The sequence below is a fragment of the Camponotus vicinus genome, unplaced genomic scaffold, assembly GCF_025532165.1.
Source record: "Camponotus vicinus isolate PSW18456_S1 unplaced genomic scaffold, iyCamVici1.0 SCAF_3, whole genome shotgun sequence".
Classification (NCBI taxonomy): Eukaryota; Metazoa; Arthropoda; class Insecta; order Hymenoptera; family Formicidae; genus Camponotus; species Camponotus vicinus.
Window position 1 is genome coordinate 2,854,890 of NW_028141967.1, and position 26,535 is coordinate 2,881,424.

Here is a 26,535-nt window from a genome sequence, read left to right on the forward strand (position 1 = left end):
AGAAAAGGCCGGCATCGACGTACGACTCGTTAGTTCGGGCTAGAAGGTGATATAAAGGCGAACCGGGATCTGTCTTGGCCCGATTTGTTGCCTGTAACACGAAAGGATCAGCTCGATTTAGCGGGAAGCCCGTCGCTGCCGCACCACTTTTCACCATCATGTAAGTTTCTTACTTGTTTCTTATGGTATTTTAATTAACATTTGATTATGTCGGCTTCATCAGGCATTAATTGTAATTTAATTGCAATTAAAAGTTATCAAAAATTTCTCCTACAATCACGTATAGATAATTATCGAAAAAATTGATTGGATATTCTTCTTTAAATAGAAATAATAATAATAATAAATAATAATAAGAATCTAATAATAAATAGAAATTAGATGTTTCAAAAGAATCAATTCAATCTCCTTCTTATATCTCCTATTTGTCTGATTGTTTTAGAATTTATAAAAACTTAGAAACAATTTATAACAATTTAGAGAGAGATTAAGTAACGGTAAATACTCTGGAATTATAAATATAGAGTCAGATAAAGTTGCTAGTGTGTGTATTCTAATAACGAAGATAAATAGATTCGTATTTTGTAAACGATGTAGATTTAATTTGCATGAGACTGAGATTCGCAATAATAACATGGCAAAGTGCTAAAGATTTCTCTTCATCGCGTTACGTAAACGCAATAATAAAAACGCGATAATCGTCGACCTTGCGACCGCTTTTGCTGCAGTTCCGGCTTATCAATCAATCAAAATGCAAATAATCCGCTTATTAGAATTCCAAGTATCCCTCATATATTATAAATACTTGTGCAAAGTGTTTATATTATAAACACTTATTTAAAATGCAACCACGCGATGCGTTTCGCTCCAATAATCAATAATTTGAGCTTCAATCGTATCACAAAAGATTTTACTTTCTTTAAAGCGAAAGTTAAATTTTCTCATTCATTAGGGACAAATTATACTCTTCAATATCCGAACATTAAACTCTTCAAACTTTAATACCATTCAATTGCGATTACGAAATTTGCACATTTAATTTTTGTAAAAATAAATAAACGATAAAAAGATTATTTAAAAACCAATTTTACGAGACAAGAAGCCAAAGAGTAGACTAAAGGACGCGCGTACAGAAAGGACGAACCTAGATACTTGGTTGAGAAGTAGCCGCAAGCAGTGAAAGTACCTCGAACCGATTGAACTTTACCGGGAATGGTCACACTGGCAATTAAACGTCAGGCGAGCAAAAAGAGGCGAGGATATGAGCGTAAAAATTTTCTTTACACACGTCCACACGTGATGCGTTACGCAACCACATGTTATCGCCAGTTGCGCGTAGACACCTCGTGTCATGTTTATTTCAAGCTTGTTTTCGCATAATTTCAAAGCGCAGCACTCAATTTTTCTCACATTAAAATCGATATCTTAAATTAGAATTCTGTACACAAAATTAAATTAATTGTCGTATATTTTTAATAAATGATAATTTTTTTAGCACGATAATTTTTTTATAAGATTCGTTAAAATCAAATCACCTTCTGTTCTTTATTTTACTTAATTTGCGGTTTAATTATCAAGGAACTTATATTGTTAAAACCTAGCAAAATTATCACATAAAAGAACGAGACATTTTTATATAATAAATTAATGAAAAACCTCAGAATGTCACTTTTTTAAAGAATCTTTCAAGTAGAATCTTTGAAAATAAATCTTCATTATATTTAGATGCGGACAAATATACTTACTCATCATTTTGTATTTGAATAGGGTGGTGTGGGCGGTGCTGATATTGGCAGTGGTCGCGTTGACTGATGCAGCGGTACCAGATCCACCGGAAAGTCCTGGTATCACTACGGTAGGCTCCAAGAAATTGGCGACTGCCGCCGATTGCGCCGGGGTCGTCGCCTTCTCTGCCACTCAAGGCTCGGTGAATGTAAGTCAGCATCGTGATTAATAAGCTGAAATTTAAATAATCATAACGCGAAAAAATAAAAAAGTTAGGTAGATTACTTGAACTAGTTCAAAGTCTCCAAGTTAGTAGATTACTTGAATTAGTTCAAGGAACCAAATACATATCAATCATTAACAACAAAGGGAACAAGCTGGTGTTCTCCTGATCACTGAAAATGCAATCTCACTGAAATTTTATCATTATTGCATTTATACGTAAATGTAATAGGAAGCTAAACTCGTTCTCTCCGAGACACTGGTGGACAAAGGAGTCGGCTACGCGGCGCAGACAGGCATCTTCACCACGCATTGTCCAGGCCTCTACCAATTCAGTTTCGCCGGGTATGGAGGCCCGGATCTACGGTTAACGTTGAAACGCAAATTGAACAAGTCTGACAGTTGGAGGCCAATTGTCAGCGTTGGTCCGGGCGGAGGAAGCAATCTTGTCCTACTGGACGTCGAAGCCGGTGATCAGCTGGCCGTCTTCGTTGAATCCGGAAAGATCACCGACGGGGCTACCTTTACGGGCCATCGCGTTTACAAAAGATAAGCTGTATCGTTAAAACCTTCACTGACATCAGACTGATCATTATTATTTAAAAAAAATGAAATTATAAAGTACAAAAATAATTACAACAGAAAATCCGTGATATATCAATATGGAAATCTTAATTTCGAATTACATTTTCAATTTAAAAAATACTATATTATGTACGCAATCAGTCCAGTAAAGAGCACCGAATCTCACAAGTAGATCATCTTACGAATCAATAATTTTTCAAATAAATAAAAATTTTTTAAAATAATATAAAGAAACAAGTTTTGATTAAGTATTAAAGATTGAAAAAGTAAGATATGTATGTGATAAACAAAATTAGCGGTAACATCATGCTCTTGAATTAATAAGTTCTAAAATCGTCATCAATATACATATTAAAAAAGCATCTGAAAGGGAAAAAAATTAAAACGCTTTTGCAAAATCCAAGTTATGAATATCAATGTTATTTCACTTAAAAGGCTTTCTTGTGTGCCGAAATAGAGTTTGTAATATATAATTCTAAAATTTCGATGTGTATGAATTCAATATTTCATGATAATTATTTCTCTCCGCTCTCGACCACTCGACTAAAATTTGATTGAAGAAATTGATCTAATAATTTCTAATTTGAAAGTAAATTTAAATATAAATTTCTAACCATTTTGTAAACACAGCCTTTTCCAGTTTTTTCATCTGTTACTTTTCTCGTTTTGCTCTTCTTTCTAGTATTTTCTTCATATTAACTTTCTCCTCAATTGGTTTTTCTTAGCCTATTTTTCTCGCTCTTATAAATTAACGGGATTGCAGATCAACTTTCTCCGTTCAACTTATATGCATTTATCTTTTTGTGTATTTTCTTTGATTATTTATATCTCTAATACTTCTTCTAGTCTTTATCGTTTTCCAATGTTTCTGTCTTCTTTTGAAATTGTTCTTCTCTCAGCTCTTACCTCTGTTATCTGTTACAAATTTTATATCTCGTTGTTTCATATTTTCTTTTTATCTACTTCTTTTGTAGTCTCTTTTAGAATACTTGCCTTTAAAAATATTCTAGTATTGAAATTAGTATTTTTACTCTTTTGTTACTTTCATTGTTTTCATCATTATTCTGCTTTTTAAACTTACTATTCTTATTTCTATCTTCTTTTAATCTATTCTTTTATAAACTTTATACTTTTTTGTCAAACTTCTTTTATTTCTTTTCTTATAAATATAAGATAGTCTTTTTCTTTTTCAATTTCGATTTCTATTTCCGATTTAATTTCTACATGTCTGTTTCTTTTATTATCTTTCTATCTATCTATTTGTCTATCTACCTTGTCTATCAATCTTTTTCTATCCTCTCTATCGTTTTCACTCTGTTTCTACTATAATAAATGTCGCAAGCGTTTGCTATTGCAGTAGTTACGGAGAGAAAAATTATAAAATTGACAAAAAATAAAAAAATAAAAAAAAGAAAGATTTTAAGATAAGAAGAGAGGGAATATTACAGATGACAATAGAGAACGCGTGCGCGCATCTACGGCGAACAGTGCGATTTATTTTTTTACAAGTTATTTTATCAATGTAAGAAATGTTAACAACGAATAAAATGTGTCTTTATGCGTATAATTTTTTATAATTTTTTATTATAAAAAATATTCCAACCGCCCATACAGCACCGAAAGATTGCAAAAACGTTGCATAGACCTAACATTGAAACATTGTAATATTGCATAGAAGTTGCGAAATGTTTCTGCAACATTACTGCAAGCTTGCAGCAACATTGAAATGTCCGCCCTCAGAAATATTACAATGTAAGATTGTAGTAATGTTACGGTGCAACGTATTTGCAATATTAAAACGCGTTTTGCTATTGCAAATGCAGACCGTTTTAAATTTAATAAATAAACTTTGAAAATATAAAGAAATGTTTAAGAAAGATAGGAAAAAAAACATTTACCGCCTTTGAAAAAAAATATCTATTAGTGTTTTTTATCAAATGTGTCTTATTAAATATTTATCTCAATAATATACATACAATTATTTTACATACACTCGGTACCAGAATATTTTAATACGTGCAATAAATGAATTATTTCCCATTTACCGATTCAATGAAGAAAAATCTGTTTAATATTCTGAATCCCAACGAGGGATCTAGATTATTAAACAAATTATTTGTTTAATAATCTAGATCCCTTATTAGGATTCAGAATATTAAATAAATCAAGTCAGTTTATCAGAAATTTAACTGACACAAGACAAAAAATATAATTACTTCATTAGTCCTTTGTAGGCCTTATATCCACTTTAGATGAAAATTCGAATACGAGTTAGTTAAGTTTGGTGTCGCCACATAACGGCAAGTAAAGAAACACATGTTATACATTTTCGCTATGTTAAAATGTTGCTGCAACATTGCCAAAGTAATATTACAAAATAATGTCTCTGCAATATTTCTGCAGCATACTGCTATGTGCAATGTTGTAACATTGCAGCAATGTTGATGCAAGCTTCTGTGCTGTATGGGCGTACTCTCTATTCTAAATAATAATTTGATAGCATCGTATAAAAGTTTCTTTGGAAGATACTCTTGAAGAGATTTCTACAAAACTATTAAATCTCTTCTTCAAGGATCAAATATTGAGTTCAACAGTCTCGCTTTCTATTCCCTTATAATTCTCGAGTATAAGATACACCTCTTCTTCGAGGAACTCGAGGACTTGCTCAGACGCCCTACCGACGAAAGTCGCTGGGTTGAGCAAATCGTCCAGTTGAGGTAAGATTGGCGCAAAATATGAATCTCTTCTGATCCTATCAACCAGATCATTATCCAAGCCATGTTGCTTTACTTGGGCTCCGGCTTCGTGCGATAACACGCGAATCTTTTCATGGCAAACCTACGACAGAAATGCATAAAATAATTCAAATTATTAATATTATGAAAAATAACATTATATAAATTTGTCGAATAAAATATGAAAAATTAAAATCAAAGTTAATTAAAAATTGAGATTTGAAAATTTAATTAATAATACTTATTAATATTTTGATAATCTGCCTAAGAAAGTATGATTGCGCAAATTGTCCTAAAATTTTTATACATAAACATTCTGAGAAAAAGAGAGTGTCATACCTGCCTGTCGCCGCCAGCCTTCACCATGGCCATTATCACATTCTCAGTGGACATGAAGGGTAACTCTTGCGCCACATGTCTGGCGATGACTTTGGGGTAAACGACCAATCCTTGCGTAATATTTTGTAGAGTCATCAGGATTGTATCGGCCGAGAGGAAGGCCTCCGACAAGGTGATCCGACGATTCGCTGAGTCGTCCAACGTTCGTTCCATCCACTGGGTCGCCGCAGTGTTGAGGACGTTGTTGACCAGCGTCATCAGGTGACGTGCGACGCTGCAGCATCTCTCGGAGCGCATTGGATTGCGTTTGTACGGCATCGCGCTCGAGCCTATCTGCGTACTTTCGAAGGGCTCTTCGATTTCCTTCATGTTCGCGAGAAGACGAATGTCCGTGCAAATCTAAAGAATATTAAAAAGAAAATTATTAGTTCGAGATGAATAATTTTTAACAAGAGAGAGAAATGGATATTCCATTCCCCGACAGTTAAGTTGTTTTAACAGCTGTTGTGTGCAAAGCAAAAATTAATATCGCTCACCTTGTGGACGGACGCGCCGAGTGAACTCAAGACGTTCAAGCATTCTATATCGACTTTTCTACTGTAAGTCTGTCCGGTAACAGCATAATGCTTTTCGAAACCAGCCATCTTAGTGACAAGATCATCTAATCGCCTCACCTTCTCCGCATCGCCTATTAACATTAATATTATTTTTTAGCAGTTATTTCCCACGATTCTTACGAAGAATCTTTCAATTCTTAGTTTTCAACTTAATTTCAATTTTTCTTAAAGAACTTGAATAATAAAAATTCTATCATTTATCCTATCATTCTATCAATTTCTATTATTAGAAAAATTTAATTCATATTTAGATAACAAATTTTTACTTGAGTATCATGGTCTATTTTTTTCTTGATGAAATAAAAAAAATTAAATTCGCGTGACCAACCGTTGAATAGCTGAAGGAAAGACGCTTGGGTGCCAGTAGTGCCCTTGACTCCACGGAATCTGAGATCGTTTCTGGCGCGACGAATGGCTCTTTCGTCCATCAGCAAGTCCTGCAACCATAGCGTTGCCCTTTTGCCGACTGTCGTCAGCTGCGCTGGTTGAAGATGAGTAAAGCCCAAAGTAGGCAAGCTGCGATTCTCGAGAGCGAATTTCGCGAGGTGCCGAATTACGCTGGCCAGTTTCGGCAGCAATATGTCGAAGCCTTGGCGCAGGATTAGGAGGTCCTTCGTAAGAAAATAATTAACTAATTAGTTGTGTGCATGAATCTTTGTTACTCTTGAAATAAAAAATAAAAAAAATATATAATATTCAATTACGATGTAACAATGCGGTTAATATGATAAGATTCTTGACAAAAGCTTAAAAAAGAAATTAAAAATCTTAAATTATATTAAAAATCGGGAGATGTGATTTTTTTATAGATATATCTTCATGTTGATACTTCTAATTATAAGTAATATATTTCGTACTTAGTGTTTAATATTAATGAAACGTACCGTATTGTCACCAACATAACAGCTGGTCGCGCCGAGATGGATGATGGGTGCAGCCAATGGACACTGTTCGCCAAAAACGTGAACATGCGCCATCACATCATGCCTCGTCGCTCTTTCCTCTTTGTCGACGGCTTCAAAATCGATGTCGTTCACGTGTGCCTCCATTTCGGCGATCTGCTGCGGCTTGATGACCAGACCGAGCTCCTGAAAAATCGTCGTTGCTGATAAATACTTCTGATCGGTATCATGTCTACAGGTCTTGCGCCGCTCTTTCAGTTGTAAAAATGAAGAAGAAGCTCGATGTAACTGATTTAAAATTATCACTCGCTTATGATAAGAGATCGCGCATGTGCGTCGATCCTCTCTGATTCTTATCCTCATTTCAACGTACTCTGTGCATCATCTGATTAGATAAAGAGGGCTTGGTTCTTCGCTTCAGGAAGCGCTCGAAAGCACATTTCACGCGGATTTCAATTTGTTCGTTTATTTTCACGGTGAGAGGTGTCGAGAAGTTTGCAAAGATGGTGTCCCTGCAGACTATTGCGAGTATAGTGATCAAAGTGCTAAAGTTGGTGAGAACACAGAATATTTTGGCTGAAAAGTGTATATCTGTGGAGAGAATTTCGCAAAGCGTCCGAAAACTATGATATTTTTTTTTATCAATGTGATTAAAAATTCAGGAATTTTTCTCGCTAAACATCTACTTCTTATTTATTTTGAATGACTATTATTTTATTAGAATTTTAATTTGATTACAAAACTGTTTAATATTGAATATCAAAAAATTACAAGACATCTAATTAAATATTTCGTAATAAAAAGAAATTGATTCCAAATTGATCAAGTCGGTAAATTTTTTTAGGAGATATAATTGTACAATTGAATTGAATAATATGTCTCAAAGAATGTGATCATCTTAACAATGTAAACTACGATGTGAAAAATCTCGTTTCTCGCTTAATCTGACTCATATCGCGCATTGCAAATTCTTCAATGAACGCGGCTTTGCGGTCGATGATTTCAATTGTGAAAAAGCGTGAGCTGGAAAGTCATTATAAATATAGTCATTTAAGGGACATTCTTTTAAGACATACATGATTCATGATTGCCCTTATCGGTTTGCGATAACGAACGTTGTTTAGTAAGCGATATACGCCACGCTGCCGTCATTTTTAACGTCTGAAACTATGAAGTGTTTCAGAAAAACCTTTTATAATGATAATAAAACTGTCACATTTTTTTCGATAATCTAAATTTTAAATTTTCGAACTTAATTATTTTTTTACACAATAAAACTTTTATTATAATTTAAAATTTTAAGTACAGAATAAATTTTTATTTTATATATTTATTCGTTCGAGCTTAATTTTCTTAAACTTATTTAATATTTGAAAGCAGATATTATATATATATATAATTTTAGGAAATTTATTCCAAACCAGATAAATATATTCCATAAGTTTCTCATGACATTCTCTGCGAAAAATATATTTTCGTGATTTCAATTTTCAGGTTCTCAATCTCATCATTTTGATCCTGTATCGTACAGGATATGGCGGCGACTTTTTAGGTGTAGGTGGAACTTGGAACTTGAACGAGGACAAGAATCCAGATGCCGAGATCGTCGCTTCCGGCGTCTTCGTCGGTTTCTTCATCTACACGAGTGTCGTGCTCGTCAGTTATTGTTTCGGAAATACCGAGCACAAGAAGACTCTTGTTGTAAGTAATTCTATGTCGACGTATATATGTATTTCAATTAAAGGGTTATATTAAAAATTACAGTAAAAAGCTATGATATTTTTCACAAGAGAAGTAAAATACATAGAATGTATCAGAAGTGACATGTTTTCTTCATTTAGATTCTTTTTGATAAATAAAACATATTTTTATTTCATCTGTTCGAAGAGATAAGAGATTAGATCACAAAGCTACACACACTAATATAAAGGATTAGTAATCTGACAATCTTGAAATAATTTAATCGATCTTTTTTACAGGAAATCGTCATGAATTTCGTCGGAACCTTCATGTTTATAGCTGTCGGTGGAACAGCCTTGCATTATTGGCACGGTTATCAGCCTGAACAAAAATTCATATACGATGCGCCAGAGAGACAGGTAAATCGAATTTGCAAATTAAAATCATAAAAAAATACTGAAAAATCGAAAGATAGAGATATAAATTTCTATTTTTAATTATGTGATAAAGGAATTATTTTTTAACACACAAGTAAAAATAATATAATTATACAAAAATCAGCTATATATATTTTTTTAAATTTAAATTTTAATCATATCCAGAATCTCCCGAAATATTAAACTGAGAAAATTCAATGATTTCAGATTGGCTTGGCCGTGGGCGCATTATGCGTTATAGAAGGCGCAACCTACCTGGTGGATCTTATATTGAGTTTTCTTCATTACGCTAAAGATGAATTCCAATAGTATAAGAAAAAAAATATTATAAAATAAGTTTGTTGTTAGAGACGATATTTAATATCATTTCTTTCCGTTTCATTCCATCAAAATTAATCTCGTTAAAGCTAACGAATGTTGCAAAAGCTTACAGTATTAAATTATCGTTATCAATTATTTCTACATCTCCGAATATATCGTTAGTCATATTTCAGTATGGAAAGTTTCTTTTTCTAAATAATGCAAATAATTTTATCCTTTTTTGAAAATTAAGAAAAGGAGGAATCTTTTTTTTTATTACATTTTTATACATGTATATATTTATTCATATCGATACCTCTCCATTAAAAATGCATGCAACGCGCCCAAAAAAATTTTTCACGAAGAGTTTATATAACTGATACAAAACTGATTTATATATAAAAAATATATTTCTTACATATGTAAAAGAATCAATCCATTTTTATTATTCATCCGTCTTACGTATCGTTCCACTAGTTTTAAAGCAAATCAATGTTCTGAAGTTTCTAACTCGCATTTGCCGCTGTAAAAATTCGCTTCTTCGCGTCTGGCACCTTCTCGCGGGCGCCCAACGACCGATAATACGTATCGGGCGATAATTATGCGCATGACCCCTTTTGTTTAACCAAACACTCGAAGGAGAAAATGTAGAAAGAGCGGTTAAAAACATGCGACCGGCGTCCTTCTCGAAAATAAACGTCGATTGTTCCACGACGTTCCACCGGATGATTTCATCATAAGCCCTACCAAGATCCCGTCCTGCATCAATTAATCTATTTGACCCGGCGATCGTCGCGGATGACCGACACGATTGTACACCCACCCACGAGTCGGCCACATAATTACGTTAATCGCGGAGGTCACGCCTAATTTTGCTAAGTTATAAAGCTGGAATATAATAGGACAAGTATATTATTTACGCGTGAATATAAGTACTTGTATGAAGAGAGAAAGAAACTCGGTTAAAACCATTTACAGTCTTAGACAAGAGTATCTTTTCCTCCCATTTTATTCTCCGAAAAATGCTTTCTGTGTAATCAATTCTTTTGCGCATCTAATCTAATTTAATTTCATATTAATTACTTATTTTAAAGTACATTTTCGATGATAACATCTTCGATAGATAAATACGATTTTTAATAAGATGTTATAGTGTTAATAAAATACAGCAGTGCAATTTTATAAATCTTAACTATTTTTGGATTATTCGAAATATTCCTTAAATAATAAATCATGTAATAAAATATATTAATAATAATATTATATAATAAAATATTGAATAATTATATTAATATTGCAAATATAATATTAAATGTTTTAGAAAAAAAAGTATATATTAAAATTATTAAAAATAATTAGAGCTCGAAATGTCCAAGAAATAAATCAAAATCATAAAAATATAACATTCTTTTTATTCTTGACAGGGGAAACTGCGTTTGTATGGCCGAGACGAAAAATAATTATCGTGTAAGCTACGTAAATGTTTAATCGAGGACGATGAAGTTGACATAGATACTGAGTAATCGCGATATGAAAAGTGAAAGATTGCAGCGAACTCGTCGTCATACAACGTGCAGATCGATATGACGATTCGTTTCCGGCAATGTTGGTTAAGTATAACTACAAGTACAACCTAGAAACTGCACAGGTGATGTAAAGTCGCATGCTTTATGCGTAGTCAATTTTTTTTGCGCATCAGACGAGACAGAAAATTCATTAAATATCTATGTAACTTGCAAACGCGCGTATATAATTTAATTTAATTTCATATTATAATTACTTACTTTAAAGTTACATCTTCGATGATAAATAAATAAGTAATCTTAAATAAATTAATTTTTAATAAACTGTTATAGTGTGTTAATAAAATACAACAGTAAAAATATAACAGTAGTGCAATGTTTTATAAATCTTGGCCATTTCTGAATTATTCGATCTAGTAAATCATGTAAAAAAATATATTAATAATAAAAATAATAATATATAATATAATATTAATAATAATATTAATTATAAATATTATTATTAATAAAATATAATATTAATAATAATATTAATCATAAATATTATTATTAATTATATATAAAAAAATAATTATATTAATGCAAACATAATATATAATAATATATTACTATATTAATTATATAAAATATTCATATTAATTAAAAAATATATTTAAATTATTTAAAAATAAAATATCAAATAATTATATAATATTAAATAACATTTTCTCTTCTTTTGCCACAAATATGTTAAGACGCAGTGGTGCGATAATCGGAGCACTGTGCGACCTAATCTACAACCGTTTTACAACCAGGAGGTGACACTTATCGTATTCCGAGTTAGAGCATTTAAAGTCCAGCGAATCGTGTGTTTACTAATTGCGAGTTAAGAATAATTGCGTTGCCATAATTACGCGAAGCGTAATAAGCGCGCGCGCATTTACGTGTAATACTATAGCCGGCCTTTTCAATACACACGGCAGGTACATAATCCGCGGAATCCACGACGTGTCCTTGCACCATACCGCGACGTCAAAATAACGCCGTGAAATAGGATCGAGCGTGTCGTTCCAAGCGAGAAGGAAGTCGCTCCCGCGGAAATTCGTATTGTGAATTTTATACTGCTCACGCACGCTTGCGTGTGCAATGACACCTTGAAAATAACGCAAATATGATCAATCGAGCGACTAATAAAATCCCATAAAGCTAAACTGAATTATTGAAAAAATGCGAAAGACCTCTAGATTAGAGAAATTATTTTGTATCGCATTCCTCTTCGTTTTTTTTTTTAATAAACTAAATATATTAATTTATTTAATATATTAATAGATTAGAGAGATTATTTTGTATCGCATTCCTCTTCCTTTTTTTTAATAAATTAAATATATTAATTTATTTAATATATTTAATATAAATTTATTTAATATATTTAATATTAATTTATTTAATACATTAATTTATTTTTTATTTAATAAATTAAATATACAAGTATATATATTAAAGATGAAGATTAAAAGACCATAAATCTCCTTTTCTCTCGAGTAAATCAACCTGTTGCAGGAAGCTGCAAGAGTCCTTCGACGACTCGCTTGTAATGCAGTATTATTACATGTGTCATTTAATCGATGACGCAATAGGGCGTGCACGCAACATAACACGGACACTTCGCGCGTGTCCGTGACACGTTGGCGATACAGAGCAGACAAAAACGCGACCGGAAATCTGGCGATGTCAAACGCTATCGTGCGTGAAAGAGCCCGACCTCGATATACGTTCCTTGTCGGGCAACACCTCTCGTCGAAGTCGTGACATCGTTTAATCCCCTCCCACCTCTATCAAGTTTGATAACCGATATTTAGCGAATGAAGGGAAAAAAATACATGCCCAAGATGCCTCTTGCGATCATCGACTATCATATCGGATTGATATTTTTGGTGAAAGTCTCGTAGAGCCGCTAAACGAGTGAAAGCCCCGGATTACGAAAGCCGAGGCATCGCTTTGTCTAGTATCGAGGCATCGATTCCTCCCATCTTCGATACCTTGCCTAAGCGGACTCGCGCGCGCGGGACCCCCAAGTCCGTACTTCGCTTGCGCGAGAATCGTAAAGCTCGTAAGTGTTTGCCGTAAGTATACCGTACGTACGTTTTGCGTTTCAGTTGGAGCTCTGCCGCTGCATCGTGCGGTGCGTGCAACGGTGGCCTCTCGGGACATGCGACTCGTTGCGTCAACTCGCGCGTCGTGTTCGGAAAAACAAGCGGAGGGAAAGTACTCGTGAACCCTGTTCCACTTTCTTCCTAGGTGGAAATAAAATAGGCGGAATAATTCCCGAGACCCGAGCTCTTCGAGGAGCGGCTGCGTCCAAGCCTGTTGTCCTCGCTCGCGACGCGGGTGTAACACACGTGGACGGGAACGCGCGTCAGGTGACTCAATGGACGGAGTATTTGCCAGTCGGCGTACTACTTGAGGCCTGTTTAGGTATAACGAGTTTCAGTCGCAGCGACTCGCTCTTGTGACTGCGTACTCATTCTTGAGAGAAAATTACGACTCCAGAGAGACACAGCGAGATTATTTATTCTTTGAATATACAGGGTGTCCCAGACTTAACGAATTAGCCGTTAATGGTAGATTCCTGAGGTCATTTGGAGACGAAAATTCTAATACCAAAATGTTGAGGAAGGCTTCATACAAATGTCCAAACTACCGACTACTGTCGCATGGAAAACACAATCGCGCTTACTGCAGAATCCTATTTTTTATTTTATATTCATCCCTCTATCGATATCGATGTTATCGCGCTGTACGCGGGCCTCTTGATGCGCTATGTCCCTGAGCTAGGAGAACGTAACGCGCCGATTGGTAATCTTTAATCTTTTGTAGTGTCGAAACTACACCTTTCTTAACATTTTGGTATTAAGATTTTCGTTTCCAAATGATCTCAGGAATCTACCAATAACGGGTGATTCATTAAGTCTGGGACACCTTGTATACTTTGTTTTCAATTTTTGTTTTACTTGGGAGGAAAAATTGTACGATGTATGTTCTCTTCTGTAATAGATTTTACGGGTAAACGATAAGTATCGTGATACTTGTGGCCAAGAAAGATCGAGTCAAAACAAAAAAATTGAAGAAAATTTATAATATTTCACCGCTCAAATAATTTCGTTTCACAGTCTTTTACTGGCGCCACGTGAGTCAAGCTTTCCTCGAGTTCAACCCTTCGATTTTTTCATGCGTCTCCCCTACGCGATGTCTATCGCGTTTCTCGTTTTAGGGCCGCCAAGAGACTGCAAGGGGGTTGCACGCGCGTGAAACAGAAAGAAATAAGAATCGATCGTCACCAGGGATCATATTGAAAATTCTTCAAACTGGGCGACAGAAGGGGAAAGCATCGAAGAGTGAGAATGGCGGACGAGGATCAGCAGAGTCAACGGCCAGCTCCCAAAAACAAATTCTTGAGTCACCTACCGATCGTCATCAAAGTAATCGAACTGGCGAGTATCTTTAATTAATCGAACAGAGATAGCGAGTAGAAATTTTCTGTAGAAATTAATCAAGTCTCTTGGGCGTCTTCTCAGTTTGCAATGCAAATGTTTCGCTTCGTGACATACGTACAATGTGTACATAAACATTTTACGTAACGCTCTTTATTCGATGCAGATAGTGGCCATTTTCGCGATCGGTCTGGCGGTCGATCCGATGAACTCGTTCCAGAAAATCTTCAACAGGCCGCGATTCAAGCTGGATGACGCCGCCACTATTTACGTTACGGTCGCCGGCTATATCCTCATCAATGCGCTCTTCGTCCTCAGCCACATGCTCGGCGATCGCGTGCCAAAAAGAACGGTAATATCTCTGCGATATATCGTGAATCACGCTAAAATTAAAATGAAAATTAGTCCAAAGTTTCTCTCTCTTTGCGACACATTTTCTATTTTTAATTTCTTTACAAAGAAGACAAATACGCGCTTGCATTTTATATAATTTTACTTGTGCAGGGTATAAGACAAAAGATTATACCATAACTCCAAGGGCATCCTTACAATCTTTATTAATGCTTCTAACATTTTTGATAAGAAAAAAGAAATCAATTCGAAATCATGGAATCTGTAGTTAAAGCTTATAATTAATATATTAAATATTTTTCTCCTTTTAATAAAAAGAAATTTTTACAGGAATAAATTTTGACAGAAAGAAGTTTATTTCTCTAAAACGTGATTAAAAAAAATTACAAATATATAACGCGTAGATTGTTTTTGCAAGTCATTTTCGTTCATTTTCATGAAATATTCAATAGGGATTAATAGTCAATATGCGCTGTCCTTGTTATTATTTATCCTCACGATAAAGACGACGCTAGTCGCAACTAGATACGCCTAGTTCATTTGTACAGCTGAGTCATTATGAACGCAGCGACGACGTATGCGTTAATTAGCGGACGCATCAAGGCCTCGTTATGCGATGCTCGCTACATTTCTTGATGTCGTCTTATACATAATAAACTTAGGAATGTGTCTCCGAATGAAAATCGCGCGGTGTTTATCGCGGATGGAACGCGCGTTCGAACTTATTGGAGCGAATATCAACTCATGAATCATGCGAATAGGAACTTTTCAACTGTGCAAATTTTGCTAGACGTATTTTATTATATGACGCATGATTGATGATACGATATCATGCAAGATCTTGACAAGTAACCTTGAGAGAAAATATATCTCGACTGCAAACATGGCGATAAATAATAAGTCGCTTTTTTCACACGCGGTATAATTTCATCTCGAATTAATCCAATAACGTCGAGCTTGTCGCTCATTAATTTAAAACTCAAAAATATTGACTCTTCCCACAAGGAAAATGTAATATATAGTGAATTGAATTGTTGATGTTCCATCAAAATCCATAATGATATATCGCGTGTATTCATTCGTTTCCGCCAGCAATTAAAAATTAAAAATAGTCGGCGATTATTGCGTGATTCTCATCACGCAACGAATCGAGAGCCGCGAATTTAATCGATTAATTGATTGTTACAGTTGATAATGTTCGCGTCCGTGGGCGCGCTTATGCACGTGGTAGCCGGAAGCCTCATGGTCCACAATTGGCGTAAGATGAACGGTCCTTATTATTACGTGTACAACAACGAGGTCCATCCCAGCAAGCAATACATGGACATGCTTATATCCGCAGCCGTATTTACGTTCGTAAACGCGGCAGTATTCCTCGCGGAGATTATCGCCATAATAAGATGCTCGTGAACATCACATCGTTTGCATAAAAGACCTGACAATCTCCAAAGAAGTTGGAGAACTCTCGTCAAAGTTACGAGTAATTCGCTTCGAAAGAAACAACAAATTTTTAATTTCTTTTTAAAGTTGATTATAATTAACTTACATTTCTCGAAATTTATCTCACAAGAAATGCTAAATCGATGTAGGCCTAATATTGCATAAAAAAAGTCTTCTTTATAAAAAGAGATTTATTTAAAACAGAAAATTTAAAAAAATTTAAAAATCTCTTTATAAAAAGAGATTTATTTAAAACAAGAAATTTAAAATAAAAAACATTGCATATCGCCATTTTTTGATGAATATTATCTGCTTCAAAGAAAAATTCTTTAAAAATATTAACTTTGTAAAAACCAATCAACAAGTAACATTGTATGTTAGAAACGTAGTAGTATTATATATTATCACCATAGTATAGTGTATAAGCAACATCGTGCATATCGTGTATTAACATTAGAAAAATTAGCGATAATATAATAGATTCGTAGCGTTATAGTTATGTAAGGCAAAACGCGAAATCTCGCAACGATTGCAACGTAATCGCAATTTGAAAAAAATTTTCACCATTCGAGCAAAGTATTTATTCGCGTATGAATCCGTCCAGTAAGTTTTGTATTCAAAGAGCATTTATTTCTACAAAGTATTTAATAAGCAAATCTAAGAAGCTATTCTCTCTTTTAAGCGAAATAAAAAAATATCTCTTCTCGTCCATTTTACCTATATCTTACACTTTCTCTCTCTCATCTCCATCTATCTTCCTTAGGTCAAATTCGCAAATAAAAATGAAAAAAAAAAGAAATAAAAATACACGAAGTTGGTCATTCTATGACATGATCTCGATCGTAGAAACAAAAATGCACGACATGCCGTACTGTAACTGTCAAAAATTGTTTTAAATAAAGTTTTCTTTACGTAGCGTTTTTACATTATATATTACGTCAATATTTACATGAAATAGCAATAATGGCAGAGAGTAAGGATGAAAAAAGCAAACTGGTTAAGATAAAACTGCATTTTCCTCGGCAAAAGCCGCCGCAGCACAAGATAAGCAGATGTGTATCGATCATGATTAAACCGCTGAGGATATTTCAATTTGTGCGTATCTGATATTCTATCACATCTTTTAATCATCACTAATAAGAAAAAACATTAAAATTAAAATCAATACGGATCGATCCATCTCGTGTCGCGCCCGTTCAATTAAAATTTCCTTTTCCTCGGAGGCAGTTTGCAGTGTTACTGCTCTTCACGTTCACGATTTATATGATTGTTATGGATCCTACACCGATAAGTACTCTGGCCTGTATCCTCTTGATCGTCGTATCGGGTGTCTACGTCTTCATCCTGGCTGTCGACTTGATGAGCCATTTTGCCGGCAACGCCGGCTTGCACGTTATTCTGGTAATTTACACGCCAAGCGTTTAAATCTCCAATTTTCACTCATTTTATTCCGATGAAAATTGGAAATTTTATTCAACTTTTCCTTGTAATTTATCTTTTTCGAGACGTCCATCGAAAAAAGCCATTTATCAACAAAGTAAAAAAAAATAACATATATTATTTTAATTTTTAAAGGACATCTTAAAAAAAGATAAATTACAAAAATGAAAAATTAAATGATAAATTAAATAAAATTGTCAAGTGATTATAATTTTCGTCGAAACAGAATGAGCGAAAGTTGGAAATTTATAGAAATAAGATTTTATATATATTTTGCATGCGAAATTATATTTTCCCCATAAAAATTATATTAAATGATTTGTGCAGATGTGCGTGTTCTCCTTAATCGGCCTCACGTTTTTCGGCACTGCCGGGATCTTGTTAATTGTTTACGGCTACACGCAACTCGTCGTGCAAATAACGGCAATGGTACTGTGTCTATTGGCGACGCTATTTTTCTTACTCGACATCACGATGGTCTTCGCGTGAGTCTCGCGATTATCCGTTAATCCTCGAATCTCGGAGAGACGCGAATGATCCGTTTACGTTTTCCATTCGCTTGTAGATTCTGGAAGACAAAATGCTCCGTCTGCAAACGATGTTGCTATTACGAAGGAGCGGAATATTTGCCGCGTGGAGACGAGGAACCGCACCCACTCGAGAGGGAAGAAGCCAAAGTGAGCGCTCGCGGAAAGAGAATTTTTCCTAATATCTTACGCAGTAAAGCATAAAATTGAATTACCTCAATTTTGCCACGGTGTAAATTAGCCGCGGCATTAATCAGCCATTCTAATTAACGTCTCTTGAGCGCGTGCAGATAATTAAGCACGACGTAACGACCAGTCTCAGCGACGTCAGGGTGCCGGACGAATTAAAGACCGTCGTGACGCCCGATCACTCTTATCGTAAAGTCGAATACGCTCGACGACGAGAGTACGTCGACTCCCCTACCTGCGTCCCCTCGTTGTACAATTTCAGTATCGCCCAAATCCAGACGGAACCATGCGAGACGTCGGTCATGGAGAGTCAAGTGAGTGATTCGCGATTCATTGATAAGTCTCCTCCGCGCGAATTTTTTTTTATCTTTACTCGGAAACAAATCTCCTTCGATATCTGATAGAGAAAATTTTTTAAAAATCAGATCGATATTTTTAATTGTCATTAATTATCCAAGAACACAAAATCAAAATAATATCATATTGATCAAATTTAAAAATCAAATTTTAGTCAATTTGATGTCAATATGACATAAAATTGACATTATTTTGATTTTTGTGCGCTCCTTAAATAATTAATTGATTAATTTTGTCTTTAAAAATATTGATTTATATTAATAATATTGATTGATATTCTTCTTAAACTATTTTTTGTTTTAATTATTTCTTATTTATTCTATTTTTTTATGATTTTATTTTTATTGATAAGTTTAAAAAATCACCCAATTATAATTATAATTCTTTTAATCTATAGATTAATAATTTGTTTAAACATATCATTATGAAAATCTAATTTTATTTTATTAATTTTTTTATTTTTAATAATAATTAGAGATTTATTAATTATTTCCCTCTATTTCTCCAGATTAATCTCTAATGCACAATTTAAATTCAAAATTAACTTAATTTTTTTATCACTATTTTTATTTAACATTTTTATTCACTACTTATTTTAAAAAAATTAATATAAATTTATTTGTAAATATAAATTTCATGAAAACAATTATATTTCATTTTAACAAACCAATTTTTAATAATATTTTTAACTTATATGAATATCCATTAAATAATTTAACAATTCTATCAATATTTTATCTACTTTTTTTACTTTTCTCTATTATTAAAATTTGTTCTTCAAAATCATTATCTTTACGAAAAATTAATTAATTTATGAATAAAAATATTTTTTAAATAAATCTCTAATTAAACTCCCATCCCCTATTAATATTTCATATTGATTTTTTATTTTTCTCTATCAAGATATAAAATTAATTTACGTAGCTATTATTAGCTCTGGAATTATCTACAATATTTTCATATATATTTCATATATATTCTTTCTTTCTTTCTTTTTAACGAAATCAGACCCCGAGCACGGTCGTAAAAGAGACGCCGATGCAAACATTCGCCAAATGCGAATATTGCCAACAATTCATGCAAACCGCCGTGTCACCCGAGGAAGCTGCCAGACAGTATCTCCAGTGTCCGCAATGGTCCTATCCGGCCATCGTGCAATTCATCCGCGGAGGGGCCAGCATGCCGTGCTGTCCCGGGTAATTTGCACTTCTTAGAACTTGTACGTGCGACCTGAAGAAGCGAGACCTGATCCCTTCTCTCTTTCGCAGATGCAAATGTGCAACGGGAACCGTACCGCATTCGCAATCTCGACCGTTATCGTCGCAACGTACGAAGTCGGTTCCAACGACTCAAGGACCGGAAACTAGCAATACATTGACGAGTGAGGCGACACAGCAGGTTGCGAGTAAATCTGATATACGGAACTGTGTCAAATCTTCTATGGTTCAGGATCAGAAAAGTCTGGCACGATTTTCTCGGGAATATTTTATCTCTTTAATTGTTTTATTTGCAAGTTTAAGATATATGTGTATCGCTTTGAAGGCAACGAAAATTCCAAATATTTATTAGACAAATTTTTCGTTTTATTTACTTTATACGCGTTACTTATATATGTATACGTAGATCTGATCCTGAATTTCGCGGTATCGTTGCATTGTGTATAAATGTTTAAATCTATAATTGAAGATTCGAGATTCGATGCGACAAAATTCACGACCGGAATCGCCCAAACCGTCACGAGACTCACCCTCGCCTCTGTCTACGTGAAACCGAACAAGAAGATTGAAACACCATCGCATAATCCGAGCAATTTCACGTATGCGTATTGCATTTAAATTTATTTAAAATCCTTGAAAATAATCAGGAATAATTATATATGATAGTTTCCTTACTGAAGATATTTAAAATAAAATAGATACAATTATTTTTTAATTATATACAGGGTGTCAGGGCAATCTCTTCCCAAAAAAAAGCTTACTTCGAAAGCTTTTCAAAACACTATAATAAAGTATTTTTTCATCGAGTACTTTTCGAGTTATGAGGCTTGAGATAATTTCTTAATTTTTACATAAACCATAAAATATCTAGTCAAATATTCATTTTTCGATTATCTTACCTTAATACTTTTATGTAGAAAATAATGAGAGGAATCAATTGGTGTAAAGAAAACACATAATTGTTTCGAAAAAAAAAAAAGTATAATTTGCAATTAACAATTACATTTTTTTTTTTCGAAACAATTATGTGTTTTCTTTACACTAATTAATTCCTCTCATTATTTTGTACATAAATGTATTAAGGTAAGATAATCGAAAAATGAATATTTTACTAGATATTTTATGGTTTATGTAAAATTAAGAGATTATTTCAAGCCTCATAACTCAAAAATTCAATGAAAAAATACTTTATTATAGTGTTTTGAAAAGCTCTCGAGGTAAGCTACAAGAGCTTTTTTGGGGAAGAGATTGTCCTGACCCCCTGTATATATATTGGAAATTAATTTCAAACTACAATTAATCTCAGACCCAAGCGAAAAGTCGATACAACGGAGGGGAAGAGAGACGGGAATCTGACGAGTCAATCCGACCAAGAATTGACGGAAGAGGTAATCGCGATGCTCGGCAAAGGTGAGGAATCCGCGATGGTCGAGGAGATGATCGTCGACGAAAAGGAAAGAAACGAAGAGAGGAAAGAGGAGTCGGTCGAGAAAGTCGACAGCAAAATTGAAAGAATCAAAGGGGGAGGGAGAGAGGAGCGTCGAATTTATCAATTTACGCGCGCGTCGGAAAAGGAAAGGATGTCGAGTCCCAAAGGATCGCCGAGACACACCGTAGGCACGCAAATGTAGGCAACTTCTTCGAAGCGACAATCGATTTAGCGCAACTGAATCGACTGTCCTTGAGCTCGTTTAGAGAGGAAACGGATGTTATAATCGGGAAAACGATCCTTTCAGAAGCGCGACATTAGTCTCGCCCCTTGTCAGCAGCAGGACAAAACCTAGGACACTCTTGCACTTGAAATCGAACAGAGTGGATCCGATCAGAGACGCGTAAGCAGACGAAAATAATAACTTGAACGTACCATGAGTATAAATATAACTTCAACTATTACTTGTAACATTATCTAGAGATATACCCGATCAAGTTCTCGTCCCGGAAACGTCGAGGACACTTGCTAGTACGGTTGTTTCAAAAGTATAAAAAATTAAATTTGCGTAGTTATTAAATTCTGAAAAATAGATTACAATAGAGAGTGTCTTGCTTCTTATTCTAGAACGAACGTGCCGAGTTCCCGAACCCGATCGAACATCGGATGAATGATGTTTGTTCGCGCTGCAAGCGACAGGTGACTTTAGAGCACGATGGTTCCTATTCTGATCGTTTGGAAATTTCTCATTTAATTGCATATATTTTTAGAGCCTCACATCAACTTCGACAAACTACTGCAACATCATCTTCAAAGACAAGAGGGAGAGGTACTTTTGCGAGTTTTGCGCTCCAACAGACAGTAAAAAGGTAAATATCCCAATATATGTATGCTATAAAAATTATTATTTCAACTTGTATTATTACAAACGTCTGGTTAAAATAGATTTATTTGTGTAAAATCGTGCAAACAAAGTAACAAAAGATATCCCTTCAAATTGATCGATGAAAGCAAATTTTTGAATTACTTGATTTTGCTTTGAAAAAAAGACTATCTTGTTCTTTTTCGTCGCTTTTCAGATAACGAGCATGCTCGAAATCGCGGATTCGAAGAAGCTACGGTGTGCCAATTGTCGATTGTCTCTTCGCGTTAAAACTGTAAGTGTTGAAACTGAGCTGATCTGTCAAAGATTATCGGCAAAAATTAAAGACGATCAAAAACGATTTTTTATTCGCAGAATATCAAACTGAAATCGGACGCTTGTCCAAAATGCGGTCAATCGCAGAGACAGACGGCGGCTTCCTCTCCTTCCTCCATGTAACGCAATTACATGCGTTGTAACGCAACCTTACAGATATCTCACGTCGATAGAATAGATACTGCGAGTCGTGACCGGAAGCGTCGATATCGTGATTGTCTTAAAAACTCATTCCTTATAATATAATAGTCATTAGGAACAGCGATAAGTAATAATAGAACGTATATTCGTTTTTTTTTCGCGCGAATATTAAAAGGAATAGGAGCACGAGAAAGAAAGATCGCAGTTGATTATTAATTGTAATGTTAGATAATATCGGGAAAACACATGATTCGTACCTCTTTTGTAACATGATACCAATTTCCATTCTGGCGCGTGTAATCCTTTGTAATCTTGTAAATGTATACCGTCATTTGTACCTTCATCTTTTATATTTGTGCAGTCTGTATCGTTAAAAAATATATATAGCGATTTCGAACAATATTGCATAATTTCTGATAACGCGTCCTCCAGAACCTCCTTCTCGCTCCGAGCGCGTGACGATAAAAAATAAAAATATAACGATAAAAAATCTGAGGGCTTTTAAAAATCGTGCGATTATTGAAATATTTAGATTGGCTCCTACTTTGCTTTTAAATAAGTATAGTAAATCGCGGCAACGCGCGAATGAAACTTAATCTGGTATAAATCTGCGATGTCGTTGCAAACGAGATCAGGCGATTACGCATCGATCGTAAAAAAATAAATTTGTGCCAACGATTATACGTGCTTTCAAAGATACTAGGACGAGATTGCATCGTTAAAATGCTATAAAACGAGCGAGTTACAAGCTAAAGAAACTAGATTGGGCTCTTTTAGCAACGCTTACGCGTAAAAAAGGATCCTTAATACTACCTACATGCAAGTCTTTGGCAGCATCTATAATTAAAAAAAAAAAAAAAATAAAGAAATATCCTAATATAATTATTTCTAATCAGTGCGTGAAATAAAACATAAAAACGCCATCTTTGTCTGAGCGCCGTCATTTTCTAAAATCTGCGTAAAGCAGTCATCAAAAGAAAAAAAAAAAAAAAGAGAGAGAGAGAAGAACAAAATTCGAATCATAACCAAGCGCGACCGGTCGTCGTCTGCTTCAAGATCGGTCTCGGACGCTTCTCGTCGTTGCCGTCCATCGAGACGAGGTACGGTGATGCCGTTTCGCCGTAAATCGGCATGAAATTCAACATGATGTTCGGATAATTCTGAACATATCCGGTAGCGACGTCGGTTTCCGGCTTCGCCGGAATTCTGTCGCGTCGGGGCTCGCCATCGACGACGACCAAGTCTTTATCCATCGCGATCGAGCCCATCTGGTTCCCGTTGTGCCACAACGATCGACGATCGCAGCCTGCGAACGCGAGAGGCGCGCACGCCTGCTCGTCAGGAAGACCGAAGGAGGATTGCGGGTAATTTACGATCGCATCCTTAGGACACAGATAACTCTGAGGCAGTAGGACGTAACAGGACGTGCGATTCTGGTGATAAGGCACGGCCTGATACCTGACAGCGTCGCTGACGATCAGCTGATTCTGATCGATCGTCTTGCCGAAAGAGCGAGAGCTGTGACAAGGATAGCGATGGTAATTCGAAACGCTGTTGGAGGATCGGTTGCCGATGCTCCTACTGAGAGACGACGTCGTCTTCGGTGATTCCTTCGAGCTGCTGGAGGTTGTGGGCGAGCCGGGCAACTGGGGGACCAGACTGGAGCTCCACATGTCGAAGTTGCGGAAGTTATCTGCCGCTTCGGCGTTCTTCTGATGTGTCTGCTGATCCTTGAAGACGTCCAGCTGCTGCACGTTGTCGTTGATGTCCGTCAGCATCTCCGTCTTTTTGACGCGCGACGAGAGGTCGTCTAGGGTCGCCGACATGCTTACCATGTTGGCGTAACGGGTGCTGTTGCAGTTGCGAGCAGATTTGGCGAGATTGTCCCGGTCCTTGTCGTTATCGAGCGATGATGGCGGAGAGATTGGGGGGAGTTGCTTCTGATGATTAAGCTCGGTCTTCGTTAGAATCGACGTTGGAAACATCGTAGTCTTCTTTAATGGCAGATACTTTCGAACAATGTGCACGTCGCCCTTACCGTCTACCGTGCCACGATCTTCGTACTGATGATATATAAGTGCGAGGTTCGGGGAGAAATTAAATTTTGTTCAGATAATGAAGTGCAGGTGTAGGTCTGGTTGCACCGATGTTTGTCAATTTTAATCTCGAGGTGACACAAAAGTTTGAAAGAGATCTCTAATCAAAAGTGTCTAAAAGACATCTTTTTTATTTAAATATTAAATTAAATTTAAATTGAATTTATAATAAAATAAATTTAATTTAAATTTAATTTAAAATTAAAGTAAATTTTTTTGTGTATATTGCGTAATATCCTAGCTAAATAAATAATAATAATAATAACAAGGATGTCAAACATATCTCTTATGTATCGTTTATTAAAATAAAATAGATGTAATATGGAAAAAAGCTAATTTTAACTGGACTGATGATCACTATCGGTGCAAATCGACCATATTGTTATAATCGAAATACGAAGAGAGTTCAAGTATCATAAGAAAACAGTCTGTCTAATGTCATATTGGAATGCGCACTTCATTATTTCTTTACTTGCGATAATAAGAATTATAAATTCATCAAACGATCTTGTTGAATTTTTTAGAATTCTTGTAAAGGAATTAAATAATTTTTGAAATTTGTGTAAATGCATTTTAATATATTCGTCATCGGATAATCATTAATTATGACTTTTTCTATAACTTGAGACTTTTACGCTAAGATCTTACATCTTAAGATGACGTATCGAATAACCTTTGTGTACTAGATAACATTGTTTTCGAAATATCTTGCGTAAATCGATAAGATGTGGCAATATAAATGCATTGAAAATAATTTTATAGGCTTCTCGTTGCCTATATATTTATTTGTCATAGATAAATAAAAAGAATTTTTCTAAAAGCTATCTAAAAATATTTATACAATTTATATTATTTTATTGAATTTATTTACTTATTATTATTATTACTCATTATTTCTTACTATTATTTTTGTTATTTATTGTTTATATTATTTGTTATATTATTTATTTATTTTATATTTATACTTTTTATAAAGAATTGTAAAAACTGATTTCAAAGACGAATCGTGTCTTAGAATTTTTACAAATTACGCTATCTAATTTTGGACTGGATATAAAGTCTAATTTTCTCGTAAATCATTTCTCGTAGAGGTTAGTTTCATTTTATATACTCTTCGCGAGAGCCATGAAAGACGCAAGATTCAAATATAAGATTATCGTTATATTCGCAGGGTACGTAATACAATCGATACAATAAAAACAGATGTACTCCTGTATTTTTTATCGCACATACCATTTCAGCCTTAGCCAGGTAGATCCAGAGCCTGCGCCACGTGCTGAATTTATTTTGATCACTGAAATTGTACCGCATCTCCTTCGAAGCATACCGGGTCGATAAAGGACTGCGGTAATCACAATAGTCGTTCTGCACTTTCGAAACGCTCATTGTGTAATCGAGAAGGAATTCCACGAAAAGGAACTGTTCGACGCGACCGCATGAATGGAACTACAAGTGCGCCGATCAGCTGATCAGCTGATCGATAGATGCGCCGAGTCCGGCCGAGTTTGCCCGAGCTGAATGAAATAAGCTGAATAAAATCGTATCGAGCGCCTCGTGACGAAAAACACGCGAAACTGCTTCGATAGAACCGCTAAACTCCGTCGATAATTTAGGA

At 34.9% G+C, this 26,535-nt stretch overlaps 6 protein-coding genes across 12 annotated transcripts in view; 4 read left to right on the forward strand and 2 right to left on the reverse strand.

Moving 5' to 3' along the window:
* Positions 1 to 4,099, forward strand: C1q-vp (C1q-like venom protein). Its single transcript, XM_083093400.1, has 3 exons — positions 1 to 160; positions 1,768 to 1,933; positions 2,180 to 4,099. Coding segments are annotated over exons 1-3 (489 nt in total). The 5' UTR covers positions 1 to 158; the 3' UTR covers positions 2,501 to 4,099.
* On the reverse strand, positions 3,710 to 26,405 carry Adsl (adenylosuccinate lyase). 2 transcript variants are annotated; one of them, XM_083093391.1, is made up of 6 exons: positions 26,154 to 26,405; positions 7,108 to 7,311; positions 6,552 to 6,834; positions 6,143 to 6,294; positions 5,607 to 6,005; positions 3,710 to 5,370 (listed from the first exon to the last, which is right to left on the reverse strand). In XM_083093391.1, exons 1-6 carry the CDS (start codon positions 26,304 to 26,306, stop codon positions 5,107 to 5,109), a joined length of 1,455 nt encoding a protein of 484 aa, XP_082949517.1. In that variant the 5' UTR covers positions 26,307 to 26,405; the 3' UTR covers positions 3,710 to 5,106. The 2 variants fall into 2 exon arrangements, with proteins under 2 accessions (XP_082949517.1, XP_082949516.1); XM_083093390.1 differs by lacking the exon at positions 26,154 to 26,405 and having other exon boundaries at positions 7,108 to 7,674.
* Ssk (smooth septate junction protein snakeskin) lies at positions 6,876 to 9,973 on the forward strand. Of its 2 annotated transcripts, XM_083093402.1 has the most exons (5): positions 6,876 to 7,409; positions 7,519 to 7,679; positions 8,620 to 8,826; positions 9,105 to 9,224; positions 9,450 to 9,973. In XM_083093402.1, exons 2-5 carry the CDS (start codon positions 7,629 to 7,631, stop codon positions 9,549 to 9,551), a joined length of 480 nt encoding a protein of 159 aa, XP_082949528.1. In that variant the 5' UTR covers positions 6,876 to 7,409; positions 7,519 to 7,628; the 3' UTR covers positions 9,552 to 9,973. The 2 variants fall into 2 exon arrangements, with proteins under 2 accessions (XP_082949528.1, XP_082949527.1); XM_083093401.1 differs by having other exon boundaries at positions 6,876 to 7,679.
* LOC145968135 (uncharacterized) lies at positions 13,177 to 17,242 on the forward strand. 2 transcript variants are annotated; one of them, XM_083093399.1, is made up of 5 exons: positions 13,177 to 13,519; positions 14,099 to 14,231; positions 14,316 to 14,535; positions 14,702 to 14,887; positions 16,075 to 17,242. In XM_083093399.1, exons 3-5 carry the CDS (start codon positions 14,446 to 14,448, stop codon positions 16,294 to 16,296), a joined length of 498 nt encoding a protein of 165 aa, XP_082949525.1. In that variant the 5' UTR covers positions 13,177 to 13,519; positions 14,099 to 14,231; positions 14,316 to 14,445; the 3' UTR covers positions 16,297 to 17,242. The 2 variants fall into 2 exon arrangements, with proteins under 2 accessions (XP_082949525.1, XP_082949524.1); XM_083093398.1 differs by lacking the exon at positions 14,099 to 14,231 and having other exon boundaries at positions 13,178 to 13,519.
* LOC145968131 (uncharacterized) lies at positions 17,289 to 23,200 on the forward strand. Of its 4 annotated transcripts, XM_083093385.1 has the most exons (15): positions 17,289 to 17,421; positions 17,554 to 17,727; positions 18,094 to 18,251; positions 18,332 to 18,443; positions 18,584 to 18,796; positions 19,848 to 20,035; positions 20,108 to 20,244; positions 20,526 to 20,655; positions 21,363 to 21,683; positions 21,793 to 21,888; positions 21,967 to 22,033; positions 22,113 to 22,184; positions 22,256 to 22,354; positions 22,565 to 22,642; positions 22,723 to 23,197. In XM_083093385.1, exons 1-15 carry the CDS (start codon positions 17,290 to 17,292, stop codon positions 22,804 to 22,806), a joined length of 2,061 nt encoding a protein of 686 aa, XP_082949511.1. In that variant the 5' UTR covers position 17,289; the 3' UTR covers positions 22,807 to 23,197. The 4 variants fall into 4 exon arrangements, with proteins under 4 accessions (XP_082949511.1, XP_082949510.1, XP_082949512.1 ...); XM_083093384.1 differs by having other exon boundaries at positions 22,565 to 23,200; XM_083093386.1 differs by lacking the exons at positions 22,565 to 22,642; positions 22,723 to 23,197 and having other exon boundaries at positions 21,967 to 22,016; positions 22,256 to 22,358.
* LOC145968132 (uncharacterized) overlaps positions 22,374 to 26,535 on the reverse strand; it is a 10,386-nt gene continuing 6,224 nt past the window's right edge. Inside the window, exon 7 of the mRNA XM_083093389.1 lies at positions 22,374 to 24,887. Coding sequence (XP_082949515.1) covers positions 23,844 to 24,887 — 1,044 coding nt within the window. The 3' untranslated portion in view covers positions 22,374 to 23,843. The remainder of the gene's footprint in view (positions 24,888 to 26,535) is intronic.